The sequence below is a fragment of the Gallus gallus genome, chromosome 1 (genome assembly GCF_016699485.2).
Source record: "Gallus gallus isolate bGalGal1 chromosome 1, bGalGal1.mat.broiler.GRCg7b, whole genome shotgun sequence".
NCBI lineage: Eukaryota > Metazoa > Chordata > Aves > Galliformes > Phasianidae > Gallus > Gallus gallus.
The window spans coordinates 124,479,557-124,496,792 of record NC_052532.1 but is presented as its reverse complement, the minus strand read 5'-3'; the positions used below and the strand labels follow the sequence as shown (position 1 = coordinate 124,496,792).

The following is a 17,236-nucleotide window of genomic DNA, read 5'->3' as shown; positions in this document are numbered from 1 at the left end:
CTTTATACCTGGATTGGTGTCATTATCACCTCTCTTGGGAATATGGAGATGGGTAGGCCCCCAAAGGATGGATTTTAAGCCTAGAACATAGGTAAAACCTGGATCTATATATTTAAGTCATAAATGAAAGCGATCCTTAAGGCTCTGAGCCTTTTAGATCTTTTTGTTAGAGACACTGGAATACAATAAAAACATCAATTTTTACACAAACTTTACTTCAAAACAGAGAAAGAAAGAGCAAAAATATGCTCATTGTTTTGTTCAGCCTTTTATTCCATCATTATGGCACAAGATAGAACTTAAAGACAACATCACTGAATACGTCTTCAACGTCATTAAAATTAAGACTACTAAGTTTTATAAAATTATTCTGATATGATACACTTTCCCTTATCAAGTGATAACAGAATTGCCTCTAGAATACTGAAGTACATTGCCACCTGCTGGCCAGAAATGCTTCTGCAATTTGAAAACAACGTGTATAAAACATGGACATTTGACAACGCAACACAGAGTTATCGAAGAAGTACTTATTGACCCAGGCTTTGGCACAATACTTATAGAAACGCAGCTGTGAACTTCTCCTCATGGCATATTCACTTCCAAAATTCGGCGTGACCCCCTTTTGCAAATATCCCCGTCTCTATTTCTGCTTTGTCTAACTTTCTTCATGATGAAGCCTCGTTACTTTAAAGGAAAAGCCATATTCTTTCTCTATCGTTACACAACTCAACTTATTGGGTTTGGTTTTCTAAAATTTGGATTCCAGTTCATTGTTTTAGAACAATATATAAAATCATACATTTATAAATATATATATTATATCCTGTATACATAACAATGTTTTTCCTCTAGGCTGGTAGGGCAGACCTTTGCGCTACATCTTTCATTGGTTTAGGCACGGCCTCGTTCTTATTTGATTCCCCAAACCACCTCCTTAGAATCTAAAAAATATATTTTTAACATTTCTCTTGTATCAAATTTTAATTTTGCTTGCAAATATATTTATAACAAAAGAATATATTTGGTACCCCCCCTCCCCCCAGTCAGTACTACCCTTATAAAATATATGGCTTTTCACGTTCCACTCTGTTTTAGTGTTTTTCAATAGGCAGTGAAAAGAAGGACAACGTTCCCCTTTAGGTTTTTTTTTCTAAGCACAGAAACCAGCTTGTGCACCTCCTATAGAATCCCAATGCATAGCACGGTAATGTAAGTGCAGTGATTTTTAAAGAAGCAGTCACGATCGATTGACATCTGTATATGAAAACATAACATATGATTATCATACAATACCCATTACAGAATATACAATCATCAAACTGCAGATATATAAATACATTTGAGCCACATCGAAGCAACAGTTTTATCTTATAAACAGCGTATGTATGCATAGAGGGTTATCAGACTAACATTTCCATCTTCTTTTCTCACAAGCTTGCTGAAAAAACAGGAACATACTGTATTTGTAAATAGACTGCTTGCCAGTGCTGTTAGGAAATTAAAGTGAACAAGGTTTTAAAAAGTTATATGTAACTTATTCGGTAGAAAACAAACAAGCACCCCCCAGTTTTCCAATGTCACCACCGTTTTCCTATGAGAGGGAGCACAGGTACGAGCGGCAGTTCCGTGGAGTCCGATCATACAAGGGTCTCTGGGAGGGCATCGGGGTTATCAGCTGATAAAAGCTCCCAAATTTGCCACCTCTCTCTTTGCCAATCGTGCCAGTCTGGCTCTGAAACATTTTTACTGTTCTGACTGTGAGCCGCCGTCGAATAGATGTTACCTGCTTGGGCGTGCGGGGCCGGGCGCTCCTGCCTGGAGATGGCCTGCTCGGGGGCTTTGGCCGCGGGCCCTCCAGCTGCCCTGGTCCCTGCACTTTTGTCATGGCGCTGAAGTCTCCACAAAGAGTGCAACGTTGAAGAAACGCTCGATCGCTGCGACAACGCAGAGCTTGCTTTGGGCTGCCCAGGGTACGGAGGCGGTGGCCTCTCTTTGCTGTAGGAGGGCTTGGCCGTGCTCTGCGAGCAACCCGCCTGCGAGTCGTGCTCAGTGAGGTCCTCCACACTGCTTAAAGTCAAGTGTCGCTCCGACTTGGAGCGTGACTGGTCCAAACACCTACCGCCGGCTTCGATGTGCGGGTTACTGCATACCCGAGACATGGCAGGCTGGAGCTGGCACTCGGGAATGGCGGCAGTTGTCTGACTCCTGCGCATGACTTGCCTGCCGTGATCCAGTTCGGAGGAGCTGCCCTGCCACCGAGGAGAATATATGGAGAGGTTGCCTTGTGAAAGAGAGCACTGTCCAGGCCGCAGGAAGCTGCTTTCGTAAATGTTTCCGTAGGAACCTGAGGGACAAAGTAAGAAAGATGTCAGTCTGCAGTCATTTATATGGCGTTCTGCAAGTTACTGCTTTTTCCTTGTATCACACCACAAAGAGAGATGGAGATTTTTATCACCAGGCTATGCAATTAAAGGTTTAACAGGCTCACCACTGCCTGAACCTGGGGACACGGAGCAAGAGCCTTGCATTTATTTTTCAGGCTACCAGACTGAGGATGGAGCCAGGCTCTTAGCAGCAGTGCCCAGTGCCAGGAAGGGAGGCAAGGGGCACAAACTGCAACACAGAAGTTCCTTCTGAACACCAGGAAATACTTCTGTGCTATGTGGGTGATGGAGCAGTGGCTCAGGCTGCCGAGAAGCTGTGCAGTCTCCTCCTTGGATGGTTCCTCTGTGCAGCGGGTGCAGGTGGGAGGAATACCATAGGCAGAACAGGGCAGTGACTTGTCAAGACCATGCAGGCCACCAGCAGGACCAGAGCCCAGAGCTGCAGCCTCACAGGCTGTGCTCATGCCACTTCTGCAGACACTTCCAAGTCCCTGCACTGTGTCCACCTTCTATAGTGAGTTTCAGAACTATTCAAAACTCTTTTTGAAGTAGCTTGAAAATGATTTTTAAAACCATCTCCCAATAATTTAAAATGCTGTCACATTTGTAAAATCCTTGTGCTTCTCTGCATTTGACTGAACAGCAAACCTTTAAAAGACAGTGGTTTACATACACATTTAACTCCTGGCAACGTGAGTTGTCCTACTAATTTCACTGTGATTTCTCAAAGCCTGGAAAGTGTTTCTGCCTTTGTTAGCTTTGGGCTTGAAATTTCTGAGAAAGTTCTGACCTGCAATGCCTGTGTCCTTGCAGCCACTTTTCAGCGTTGAATGCCAGGTGCCCCAGATATCAAAATGATCTTCTGAAACATCTAAAAAGCAAGGAGAGCAGAAAGAAAAGGATGAATCCATTAAGCCATTATTTAGAAATACCTAAATGGAGCAGTAAGTTGACATAAAACTATGTGAGGTATCAGAATTGTCAATGTCTGCTAGCATCGGGCTTACTCTGCACCTAGCACAAACAGACCAAACATATGCATTTACTCACTGTTTCAGGCTCAGATCCTGTGAATGAATTTACTGAACTCAGTACGAGTGAGACACCTGAATTTGCTGAAAGAACAAAATTTTGCTTGTCCTCTGCTTTACTGAAGTCAGTGGGAGACTCTGGACAAGAACAGGATGATTTGGCCAAAAGAAGTTAGTTAGTTCGTATGCTTCCCAAAGGGAAAGAACGGCAAAGCTCCCGCAGGCCCTCCAGCCCCAGTGGTCACTGTAAGGCATGCTCTAGCAACCTGCAGTATGGTTCTTGCAAGGAAGTGTTGTCACAAAACAGATTCAACAAAATGCACATACCAGGCCTCATGCTGGATTCTAACCTTCTTGTACCGTTTTCTAATTCCATCTGGCAGAAAGAAATTTCCTAAATCCTTCATAGTTTGCTACCGTTGTGATACATATTAAAGTCCAAAGGATGGTTAATATGATGAAACTTTGTGTCATTTCCTGTTCACAACTTAGCGGAAATCCAACCACATTTTGAAACCAGTTCAGAGATTTAGATGCTGAGCACAGAAGAAAAATGCCCAATGGCATTTACAAAGCTTACAAATGGGATAGTAGTCTAAATCCCATTCATTCCAAATGGAATTAAGTGCCTAACCACTACTTCTGAAATAAAGAAATAGTACCAAACAGTTCTCTGCACCTCTGAACACTGAAATTCCTTTAAGTTTGTCTCACTATATGTATATTTCATGAAAGTAACCGTTAATATTTTTTTTAAGTTTTTAAATGAAAAGCATCTGGCAGAGCTGGTGAGCTATCAGCTTTAACAGGAGTTCTTTACCGAAGAAATAATTCAGGTGTGCACTCCCTAGACAGGTATGGAAACTATGGATCCCTGTGCTGGTACTGCTAGGTGCGTTATTGGAAACAGATGTAAAGCTGTGCAGCTCAGCTGTGTTCTCCAGTGCAAAGCAGTTGAGCTCATTCTTTTCAACCGGACAAAATTTACAGCTTGACATCCTAAGCACAGACTTTTCCAAAGGCTGGAGCATTGTGCTGCAGGTATTACAGTCCTGGCAAGCAGAACTAGAAATAACAGTCTTCAGCATGCTCAGAAAAAGGCTGAAAAGCTGGACGTAAAGAGTTCCATTTTCCTCCACAATAGCTCCAAGTTTTGACAAATGCTACACGAAAAGCATCCCTGACAGCTGGCTGAGCTAAGGGCATTGGTCAGTCATTACCTGTGAGGCTGTTACACTACAACACGCTCAAGTCCTGAGAGATGATAATAGAGAGCAGATACTTTTCAGCTATATCAGAAACCCCCACCGGTCACTTGGAATGAGGAACATGAGGAGGATATACCTTTTCCAGCCTGTGATGCAGAAGAATTCTCCTTTGTCTTAGGCTGCAAATGACCACCCAGTGTGTACTGCTCCGGTACTCTGTACGGCTTATCTGGGCTGTGCGCAACTTCTTCTTGCGTTGCCATCAGGGAGCGCTCAGACAGTACGGGGGAGTTGTTGTCATACGGGGAGACATCTCCGCTTGAAGCTTTGTTGGAGTCGGTGGAAGAGTGTCTTTCTCCTGTGGAGTAGGAACCTTCCGACCGCAGCATCTCAGGGCTTCTGGGAAATGTTGTTAAACAAATGATGTTAATGAAAAATGCTTCGCGTTCGCAGCTACGCGTGCACTTCGACATCACGCAAATAAAATAAAATGCAACAGTATGGTCACAGCTGCTGACATGAAAACACTTCAGAAGCAGTAGAAATGAATTTTCCACGAGTAAAACATACGCCATGAAGTGGCCAGCAGAGGCCACTAAAAATCAAAAGATGCTGCTATCAGGAACAAAAACAATAAAAACCAAACGCTGTACAGTTCGCCACAGGAAATTAAACAGTGAATCAATTCCTTATGTTACCTTGACCACTCTGCTTGTTGCAACAATAAATCTGAGGGCATGATAGGGAAGATTAGTTTGATGATAAGCAGTATGCTAAAATAACTTGTTCCGTTTTACAGCAATATGCAGTCAGTGAAAGCAAATAGTTAGCTCATCTCTCACGCTGTGAGCAGAACCCTCTTCTGGAGGCAACAGAAGATAAATATTCTATGGAGGACTAGCAGTATGTCTAACATATTTCTGATGAAGGCAGCAAAGAACTGGCTTTAATTTTGACCCAAAATAAGCAAACAAAACCCCCAAGAAAAAGTACATCCCAGGCTCAGAGAGAAACCTCTCATTTTTAAAGTGTTGGAAATATCAAGGGAGATTTCTCGCACTGTTACAGTTTACTAAGTGGACAGGAGACAATCTGTGAGCCACAGAATGTCCCAGAGAATATGGAGAAGTCCTCTGCAAACGTACTTTCTCCCTGTCGGTTGCTCCTCATTTATATTTTTGCTACTCGTTTTTCATTTCTCTGAACCTCGATCTTTGTTTCTTAGATGCTTATCTTCCATCTGCTCTTCTCTTGAGCCAAACAACTTTTATCGGTGACCTCAGATTACTATCCGCTGTAACCGTATGTGTTACGACAGGAGGTCTTCCTTGTCACGTATACTGAGAATGGTCAGCCTTTCTTACGAGTTAAATCCAAAGATGGCTCAAACTGAGTGAGCAGCTAAAGCACGTAATTCGTTATGGAACAATAACCCTCTTTCCAGACAAATGAAGTAAAACTGAAGAAGGAAAATAAAGAAGAGACACGGAGGTAAGACAGGCTAGCCGCAGCAAACTAAAGATTGATACACAGATACTGACAAACCTTAATACCACTTTCAAGCTGTTTCTTTCCCCCTCCTTGATTTACGAGTGCTGTGTCTTGAACTATAAAATATATACACTCAACATCATGATTAGTATGTTTTTCAATACTTAATTTTTTTTCAGTGTAAAAGGAACCATAAAGTATTGGGATTTAATTATATTTTCTCCTAGTTACCCCCCAGCAAGGAAACCAAAACCAGACTGACACTGAAGCTTAATCAGGGCCAGCTTACAAAATGGGAGCTGCCATTTGGCTAAATAGTACTGCTCCAGGCTTCCCAGAATGGCTGGCACAGCAATGTTGGAGAATCAATAAAAAGAAATTGTAAATCGTGTTCTCAGTTGTGTAGCTTCCTAGCTGAAGATGAAGACAGGGTGAATAAATCTACAGCTACTGAAGAATTATTGGCCTTTATGTACTTTAAGTTTCTAAAATGCTATCACAAAGTAAACTCCTTCCTCTTTTTTTTTTTTTTCCTTTTTTATGCAGTGAATGTGAGTCAAAATGAGATGCATTTAAGTACTGTTTTGAGAGCCTTAGAAGAGTCAGAAAGACCTGAGAGAAAAGAGAGCAGTAGCTATCTGTAGATTTCCTGTGACCAAACGTCTTTCTCTCCAGCTTTCTAGACTGAGCGTCATCTAAACCTCATCCTGTTAACATAAAGACATACTTAACACTAACACTGACAGGAGGAAGGCTTGTCACATGTACATCTTTGCAGGACCAAAACCCAACTGCGTTGCGCAGGGCAAAAGAAAGGAGGTCTAGCCCTGCGTAGCCATGGCAAGGTAACACAAGGAATGAGGGCAAAGGGAAATGCAAATGAAAGGATGTGGGAACAAAAACTTGAGCTTTGTGAAACACCGATTTAATGTCTTACCTTGAATGATCTCTTATAGTCTATCTTGTCTCAAGACAGAGCTCCTGATAAAAATGTACTTAAATGGAAACTGTCAAGTCTTTGAAAACTTCAAGCTTCTTACCTCATTTACAGTTTCTGCTAGTGAACTCATGCAAGTATTTATACCTAATATCGTATGCAAATTTGTTTAGAAAAAAAGTTTTAAAAACAAAAGAAAATGCCTGTAGACAAAGATTATTACTGTAAGGAGCCTTAAAAATGGATTGAATACTTTGAAGCTGTAAATTGATCTCATACATTTGCTTTGCATACACAATTTTAAGATGCTATTTAAGAACTAAAAGACTTTGGCTCCCATTTTTCCAGATAAAGATGAATTCCCAAATATTCCTTAAAGCAAAGATTTATCTGCTTGGTTTACAGCTTGAGTTCACTAGCAATCAGATATTTACTAAAATTCAGAATTCATCTTTACTTGCATGGTTGTCAGACTGTCTACCCACACACTGGGGAGAAAAATACAGGAGCAAAGTAAATCCTGCATGGGGTACACACTCACTTATATGCAGTCTATGAATAGTATATTATGTACCACCAAATGTCAGAAATGGGAAAGCAAGTAAAATATTTTCTGCATGTTTTGAACTACATTAAGGAAAAGATTTAAGAAGTGGTTAAGTATCTCCATCTGACTGAAAGGTGTGAAAGCTGCAGAAAGAATTTACAACATATTGATTCAAAAATACTGTCGGCTTCCTAAACAAAAATCAGCTATGCTATTAAGTTTTCCTTTTTTTAACTGGCATGCTTCTGAGTTTAAGTTTCCCACCAGAGTCTACCAGTATAAGTGACTTGCAAAAATTTTAATAACAATAATTACTTCCACGGAGGACATTCCTACATTTCCAGTGGTGTCCGGGTCATCAAAACAGGAAATCTCATTTCAGTTTTGGCAGAAATCCCTTTCTGCTATACCTGACTGCTTCTGAAGGGAAAAACAATTATCTATCTTACAGGAGGCAAACCATACAGAGTGTGATGGCTTGGAAGCATGGAATAGCAATTTCCATATGTATTTGAGGTACCACCATCAAAACAGATTCTTGCAGGATTGGTTGCTACTGTAACAGGGTAGAGGACTCTGATTCAGGAAGCATCTGCAGCTCCGTATATGAACATACTATGTGGCCTATTGTATGGCCTCATCTTGGATGCCACAGGTTAGGGTGGATTAAAACCTATCATCACCGTCCAAAAGCAGTTGAAAATTCTATACATTTAAAACACATTTCCTCTAAAATTACTCTAAACCACATTTACTGTGTTTGCTAACCACGATAAGTGATAAATACTCATAAGAAACATTTTATTTTTGTCTTAAAGATTCTTCATCTTACAGCTGGAAACCAAATTCCATTGTCATCAAGCCAACATACAAAAAAGTTAAGTCATCCACAAAAGCAGCCTTCATAATTGCTGCCACTGGTAATTAGTGCTTTATCACGACCATGTTCCATAAAGTCCCTGACAAACCATTCATGATGCTCAACTCTTAAGAGAACTGAAAGATGAGGAACATCTGATTTGTCCTCCTTGGAGGAGGAAAAGAGATTGTATTTTCTGTCAGATTACAGTCAAGAAAGCATTTGCAGTGACCTCAAAAGCAGAGATGTGAGAGCAATTGCAGAAACAGGACCTTCAGAGCAAGTAATGTAACATTAAAGTCTTGAAGTTGATTTCACACACTAAATTACATAGCCAACCAGCTTTTCTGATGAAGATTCTCTCATGAATATCTAAAGTTTCCTGTTCCATGGATCCAAATTTGGAATGTCGTTTTGAGTACATAATCAATAAAATTCCAAGAGCTGTATGGACGTATGTTGGAGAGTCATTGCTATGAAATCAAGGCAAGTATCTCCTTGTTTTCTGCTGCCTCACACTTCTTACAGAATAGATAAAAAACAAATGTGTTACCTAAAAGTCAATCTTATGCCCTGAAGAAGATCAATCTCTTAAGAGCATCACACTCTCGGCAATAACACTAAGCAACATTCTCTCTAATTTCCTGGAATATCTTAACTGTAATCACAGTGAAAACATGTTTCATTCATGTTAAGAATAAATCACTCACATGATATCAGAGTAGAAGGCAAATGAGAAATTGTTTTTCCTATCTTAGTGATACTTCATCTGCCCACTACTGAAAATACAATAAATTGGTACTAGCGTAGCCATAATGTTCCTATTTGAATTAGTAACCTTTTCTTACAAAGCTGGTCTGTGGTGACCAGCTATCCACAAAAGATCTATTTTTTCCTGTAGGTCTGCATGTTGGCTGAAAATTCAGAATGCTCACAGAAAGGTCAATTAACTTAAAATAAACAGGATCCAACAATAGAATGTTTCACTCACAGTTATTTGTAACATAAATTTATGCTCAATTGGTACGTGAATGCACATGTGAGATACAATTTGATGTCTTTAACAAAGATTGTGAACTCCACCATGTAGGTTTTCATTGTCTTGCAATACAAATAATATGATCATTTCAAACTGTGGGCTTAAAGAAAGAAGTCTCTACCGAGTACCGTATTATGACCGTATGTCACGTGATTTGCAGTCTTAGCCCATGGCAAATGTGAAACAAGTGTAAAAGACATCTAAAGTAACTAATTACTTGGCATTTCCTGTGAACTACATATGTACATGGCTAGTAGCTGTCAGTCAGATCACACTAAATGAAATTATTTCTTAACTGCAGTACACTAAAGAAACACATAGACTATTACCACAGATCAGATGATATGTGATAATTTGTTTGTGTTATGTGTTCATGTGGCTAAACTAATGAACTAGTAGCATCCTTTACAACACATGATATATTCCACATATTGGAGTTTTTTTTCCAGTTTTTGTAATTGAAGTAGCCTTTTCCCCCAGTGTATTAATTGTATGGTTTCTTTCATACATCTTCCTTTAAAGCTATGCACATCATTACATTTCTGTCAAAAGTACAATGTTCAGAGGGAGAGGAAAAAAAAACAAATGTAGCTAACTGTACAGATTCCATTTTAATTATAGTCTGAATGCACTAGGCACTTTCCACACACACACACAGGAAGACAAAGTCCAATCTGTCCCAGAGACCTTAGCATCTAGGAAACGTCTCAAAAATTACTTAAAGCAAGCTGGTCAAATTTTGTAATTTTAAGAGTCTGGCATATTGGGATTCACTAGAATAAAGGCAATGACTGTATCCCATGAGAAAGCCAGGAGTCCTGTCAATCCAAATGTACAAATTCATAGCGTTAAGGCACATGAGTGAAAGCAAACATAAAGCATATGCAAAGTTGGAATATGTTATGTATCATAACTGCAATAGTGACTGGTGTGATTCTTTTTCTCTTCATATATTTCACAAAGTATACGATTAAATAATATCCAAAGAATTTTCATAAGCCTGCTGTTGCAGCAATTGACTTGTTTACAATGCCCTACCTAGTTCACAAGTGTATACAATAGAAAAAGAACAACAAACTGGTCAAACAGTTAGCCATGATTGTATTAAGGCACTCTAGGGTATGTTCCACGCTTCCTCTTACTGAAGACTACAATAAACCCAAGACATGAACCAGCCAATCACTAGAGTACATCCTGCCAGATAATAGTGCACTGAATATTTTTATGTACATGTCATTCTGTTCTCTGCAGCAGAACACAATCTTTTCTGAGAATCAGGAAACAAGATTTGTCTTTAGAAAACACTGTACAAGAGTCATAATTTCTTTGGCAGAGTCTGTTTAATGTGGAGTATTTCTCTACTCCACTGTAGACAGTGCAGAAGAGCTGCGGAAAACTACAACCTTTAGGACACTTCCAGTGGGAGATAGAAATTCCCAGCAGAAACAAGGATGATGAAAAAACTGATTACTCACGATGACTGGGAAGCTTTTCTCCTCAACAAATAGTCCACAACATCTGGGTCGGTCTCTAATAGGCTAATAAGCACTTCATTCTGTAGATCGGGGGAAACCTACGAAGAAAACAAAAAATAATTAATTGGAGATAAATATTCCTTCCACATACATTAATTTTGGTACAATGCTTAATCGAGAAGATCAAGTACAATTACACTTATAGAGAGTATATAAAATAAATATTCAGGTGCTCCCACTTAAAAGAGACATTTCATATAACAGATGAAAGTAGGACTGAGGACCACTTCGTACAAAGCCAAATGCTGATTACTGTTGAATATCCTATTGGTATCCAGTTGAGTATTATAACAACAGTGGGATTATTCATGTACTGCAGTCACAAAAGTCCCAGTTTAAGGTCCTTATCTTACATCTCCATTCAAAGATCTAGAGACACTTAAAAATTTCAGTTCCAAGCAACTGTATATCACCTGTTTTTAAAATAACGCAAGATGTAATTACACAGGAAGGAAAATGTTTCTTTATATATTCCATGGCATTTGATTTATTTATATCCCTCTCATATGAAAATTTCATGATAAGAGCTCTGTCTCTGAAGTTCTTCCATTGTCCATTCTTCCATTTCAGTGATAGACTCCAAAGGTAAACATTTTCCTAAGTTAAGCCTTACAAACATATGATCTTCAGATATCTGGATTGCCAAATTCTGGGATCTAGAACCATTTAAATTCTGCTTAGGGCCTGATTCATGACAGGTAGAGCTGCAGGCAAGACAGTCTCAGCAAGGGGTCATCAACTGTGCAATCTGCCTCTGGATGCAATTTGTCGGAGCCTATATCTTTTGACCTCCAGGTCACACTGCATGGGCCATTTATTCTCCCTGACATTTATTGGGAAATAGGAATAGAATTGCTAATAGATTCCTCAGGGGAATACCTCAATTTGGAAGGTATGTATTTAAGAAGTCAAGTTACAGAAAAGACATATTACCTTGATAAAGGAAATAATTTGAAAATAAATGGAGATAGGCATCATTTAATTCAAATTGATTCAAAATGTTTATGAAAAAAAGTTGTTCAACTATGACTTTCTTTTAAAAAATTACTTTTGACTTCGAAGCTGGAAAAAATTCTTAACGATGGGCAATGGTATACCAGTCTTTAAATAAATTATCTTATCTTTATAGGAATACATTTTTGAAAACCTGGTGCCGTGTGATTTTTCTGTTCAGACAGCCTTTTTATACAGTAGAACTCAATCCAGACAAAATCTGAGAGTGAAGCAGGTTTCAGGCCTATCTGTATTTAACTTACTATTCACCTTAGAATCAAGTTGCTAAGCATGTAAGAATCTACTGAGAAGAATTCATCTGAAAGCAATTTATATTAGTTTGGTTAACTAACTTGCAAGCGTAGAAATGATATGTGTGTAAACAAATTTATATAGAGAGAGAATTACTATATGGACAGCTCAGGAAGATGATACAGAGCTGAAATAATTATTATTGAAATAATTGCTTAACTGGCAATTATGGCTGAGTAGATGGATGAGAACTTGAAGTTCAGGGACAGAAGGGTAAGGTAAGGACATGCAGAAGCCAAGGCACCACTGAAATTACTGCATCTGTTGAGCTCATACCAGGACTGATCAGAAGGCGTGGGGCTGTCAGGACTCCTGTAGAGGAGATAATTTTGAGGTCTTAGGGGTGAGTATCACAGCTATTGAGGGCGGAGGGACCCTTACAGTTGTTGTCACTGAAGTGTCACAGGAAGGCAGTGTGTAACGGCCTCCTCTGTGGTGAAACCATGGTTGCCTCTAACAATAAAAATAATAAATTTCAGACTCTACATACTGCTTCTTTGCAGGAGGGATGGATTTAGGTAGTAGGCAACGTAATTGCATGGCAGAGCTGCTAAAAGCATAACCTCTCTTTTTCATCCTTCGTGCCAACACAAAGCCAATGAGGGATAGGGTGGTTGAGTTCAACTTCCCTGGATTCAAATGCTGGGCACTGTTCAGAGACTAGTAAAAAGCAGTACATTGAACATTCCTGCAACATCTACTAATGCATCTCTAAGACTCACTGAAATGGATAGGAATTGCATATTAAAGTCATGAATGTCTATGGCATAAGGGCAGCATCTTCTATGCTAAATCCACATGTTTGCATATTACTAACATTAATGATAAGCAAAGCACAAAAACACCTTGGCATCAATACTCTATATGTTATAGCTGTAGCTGGATCCTTGTGTCCAGATGTTTCTCTTTTTTTAAATAGCACAAATGTTAAGTATAAACAGAAGTCGTGGTTTGGCTCCACTCCGGTGCATTTGCAAAATGAACTGCTGCTGCCTTATTTCAAATGATGGGAGTTACAGTACAGTATAATGTACGAGTCTTTTCATTTCTGTGCATCAATTACCAAAGGATGCACTGGGTTAATTATCTTCAGAATACAAGAAGTTTCTCTGTGCTGCCAAGGAGAACATGCAAAAGTTGAAAGCAAACCCCAGGATAAGCTTTATAAAAGGGTAATAGTGAGCAATTTGACACAGTCCTACAAATCAAATATCACGTGTGAGTCTAGACATTACTCCTGAAAACAGACAGATCTTGCCATACTATTTGTTAAGCAGTGGGAATGGGCAGAATAAAAGCACCCAGAGATGCTCATCTGTTAGGAATTTCTGTAAATTTTACATCAACATTTTTTCAACTTTCAGGAGAGCATCTGTGACAGGTTTGATTCTCCCTCACATGCAGCTAACCTTTCATTCTGAGATCTGATTTTAAACTCTACAATCTGAAAGGCTGCTCTAAAGAACAAAGAAAGCTTCTCTTTTTTCAACGCTGCATTTAACTTTCAGCTATAAATTCAAGCACTGAAAAGGTAAAGGAATAAATCTGTCAAAATGAAAAGACACCATATGTAGGGTTAGCCTAATCCTAAGCCCTGCCATTTCCACACTGAACATGTGCCTGAACTATGATGTGGTGTGCCATAAAGTGTTCTTAAAGAAAAATAACAATAAGAATACTTCAAGTAGTGCAGGTATTCTGATTGAAGTATTATTTTAAACTTGTTAGTGCCATCCATGCTCTGGGCAACAGAACTTCTCACAAGAGTGGGGTTCAGTCACTTTCTTCTTGTGCTTTGGAAGGAAAAATAGCACCTAAAGTTTCCTCAAACTGTGAAAAGCATTAAAAAAAGAAAGAGAAAAAAAGAGAAAGAAAGAGAGAAAGGAAGAGAGAAAGAAAAAGATTGCTGTGTGTCTCATTGGAACAAGAATAAAAATAAAGAAAAGGTTGTAATGAAAAGTAATACAGTGCAAAGGGAAAGATGCCTTGCCCATCTTCTCCCACCTGTGCTATACTCAGGAGCAGCTTTGATCTAGACTTCTATAGGAGGTCTCCACAGCATTCCACCTCCCTCTTTCAGAACTGATCTCCGCAGTGCATACACCGCTGCTCAGCTTCAAGCCACAACAAACCAAGCTATTTTCACCTTTTTAAGATTTCCTTTTTTTTTTTTTTGTCAGGACATTTATTTCCACTGAAATGAAGATAAGATGGTGCCCACCAACTGGCCTCTGCTACCCTAGAATAGAGCTCTCTGCCTCAGGCACAAATCATGCAAAACTTACCTATGATTTCCTAGACTGAAAAAGATAAGGTCAGAGAATGAAATGATCAGGTAACTGCTAGGCTTGATCAATGTGTTTTAACTAAACTGCATCTTCAGCAGGCAATAATATATAGGAATTACTTGCTCAAAACATGCCCTAGTCCAAGGTCATTGTCCTTTCCACGAGGAACATCCTTGCTTCAGCAAGAGAACAGGAAAGTACTGAGGAACAACACACATTTATGCTTTACTCCTTTTAGCCAAATGACAAGTAAGAACGCTTTGTCTTTCCTTCCCATGTGACCAACAAGAAAGTCTTTGATAGGGAGAGTGGTTCTTTTAACCAAGGACGTCTTTTCCCTTCAGTAAAATTAGTTAATTTCTAACCCTGAGAAGTGAAAGGCCATTTTCAGTCTCGTCTTTAAAACTACTGAGAAATGATAATGCATGGTTTAGTGTTTAATCAGATAACCATCTCCATCATTCATTTCCACAGACAAGGAAATCTTCTAAGGAAGATATTCTTATCTACATAGAAACCATTCCTAGTAAAATGTACTTACACATTTTCAGTATTACTGATGCAAAGTGTTTGCCTTGACAGAAGGCTACTTTGTTTATTAGTACAAGTCAAGCTTAATTTAATGCAGCTTCCACAGTTTATTTCATCTTCATGGTTTTTAATACCAGCCAGGTATTTCCTCATTTAACTTAAAAATGCCTAGAAGTAACACAGAAACATCACGTACCATAAAAAGGGCTTCATAGTTTTCAATCATCTTTTGTACAACAGCTATGATAGCAGTACTCTCTTCAGCTCGAGCTGAACTCTGAACTGTGAATTCTTTGTCTGTAGATTTCTGCTTGTGCAACAGGTTAGGGCCAAAGATCGTAGCCAGGTTAAGCGATGTCATTTTGTTCCCAGTAACCTGGAAAACAGAACAGAAATGAAGTGGGGGCTCCCATGATCTAACGTGTCCAGAGATATTTGCATACACACAAATCTACACACACAAGACATTTGACAGATAGTTTATTCATCAAAATAAAAAACGAGTGCTAGTCAAACATTTAACCATTTTTAGAGATGTTGAAAAACTTTGTTTGGACATCCCTGCTAGAAGCTCTGTGGATTTTCTAGATGGATTTTCAAATGGATTGGAGGAGAAGAAGGTGAAAGTGCTGTCTGCCCTTAATTTCCTGTCAGCTCGACAATGGCATACTTCATTTCAACTCAGGGAAACCTCTTCCTACTTCAGTTCCTCAATGAATCACCATCTCTTCAGACCACATACTGCAACACATTGGCTTCTTCCAGTAGCACTTATGATATGAAGTAGACACGGTGAAGAAAAGCACGCTTTTGCAAGTTCCAACAGTAAAGTGGTTTGGATACTTGAGGAATATGCTCATTGTTTTTATTACTGTTTTTCTATTTTTTTGCTTGCTTCCTCAAACATGCTAAATATTTACCTTTTTAACCTTTTTTTTTGGTTTCTTTTTATTTTTTTTACTTTATTTTCCATCTGTATATCTGCGCTCAACAAAGCAGTAGCAACCTGACTTTGGAAGAAGCAGAAGGATAGACACCAATACAGAAACAATCTGAAATATATGTCATATAGGTTATTAAATCAAGATATTCATTGTCAAGTTTGTAAGTAGACTAGTTTTCCCCCATTCTATTCTTTTAAGAGAGAAAAAGCAAGCGTCATGTGCTTCCTCTCTGTCTCCACTTGATTGCTATTCTGGGAATGCAGAAGATGATGCCAGCAGTTTGACTATATAAGAATGCAAGTGAATTTCGTTAGTTGAACCAGTATTTCTTGCAGGCTTTTTTTTTTTTTTTTAAAGAAAACAGATATCATATGCAATATTTTTTCACTTGCTTCGGTTACGTTTGAACTAATGAATAAAAAAAGGACAGAATGAGGCACAGAAAAACAGCCTTTCACAAAATGAGTGATACAAAATGAATCCCTTAAAGGCAGTTAGGTGTGGGGTTTTTTTTGGTAGATGGCATACACTGAATGTTCCAGTTGTATTCACAACTGTACACTGACTACGCTTGTTGGGTTTTCTTGTTTTTGCTTTTAATTTTTAATTTTATTTCTTATTTTAGACAGAGCTCAACGAGTAGCACAGAGCTGGCAGTAAAAAAATAGATTTTCCTTTTATTGTTGGGACCACTATTTTATCTCAGAAAGATACCTGCAGCAAGCAGATGCACGGGCAGCCACAATGAACGTGTTGACTATTTATAGAGACTCACCCCAGCATAACCATGTTTAAACAGTCCCTGTGCACACCACAGTGCATGCAGCTGTTTTCGGGTGACCTAGTTTTTAACCAGTGTCAGAGTACTGAGCCACCAAGGATGCACAGGCATGTGGTGCTTTGAGAGAGCCAAGGGCAGCCCCTGGCTGTGCCCCCATCTGCGTGTGCAGGCTGTCTGTACAAACAGTGTGTCTTTTCTTAAGGGCAGCTTCAGGGCATCCCTTAAAAAATGGTGTAAACACTCCCAATGAAATTAGCTGGATGACTCACTTTAATAAAGTTAGTCATCTATCTCCATATTTGTGAGAGAAGGGCTTTTGAAAGAAATCATGAAGAAGGGACTGTGTGCCAAAG

General features: G+C 39.2%; 1 protein-coding gene across 10 annotated transcripts in view; it reads right to left on the bottom strand.

Annotated features, from left to right (window-relative positions):
• Nucleotides 1-255: 255 nt before the first annotated feature.
• The window catches only part of ARHGAP6 (Rho GTPase activating protein 6), a 309,403-nt gene continuing 292,422 nt past the window's right edge, over nucleotides 256-17,236 (bottom strand). For all 10 annotated transcript variants that reach the window (XM_416840.8, XM_040662377.2, XM_040662387.2 and 7 more), the window contains 5 exons: nucleotides 15,355-15,534; nucleotides 10,975-11,072; nucleotides 4,763-5,025; nucleotides 3,178-3,258; nucleotides 256-2,347 (listed from right to left, as the gene is read on the bottom strand). In XM_416840.8, coding sequence (XP_416840.5) covers nucleotides 1,641-2,347; nucleotides 3,178-3,258; nucleotides 4,763-5,025; nucleotides 10,975-11,072; nucleotides 15,355-15,534 — 1,329 coding nt within the window. In that variant the 3' untranslated portion in view covers nucleotides 256-1,640. The remainder of the gene's footprint in view (nucleotides 2,348-3,177; nucleotides 3,259-4,762; nucleotides 5,026-10,974; nucleotides 11,073-15,354; nucleotides 15,535-17,236) is intronic.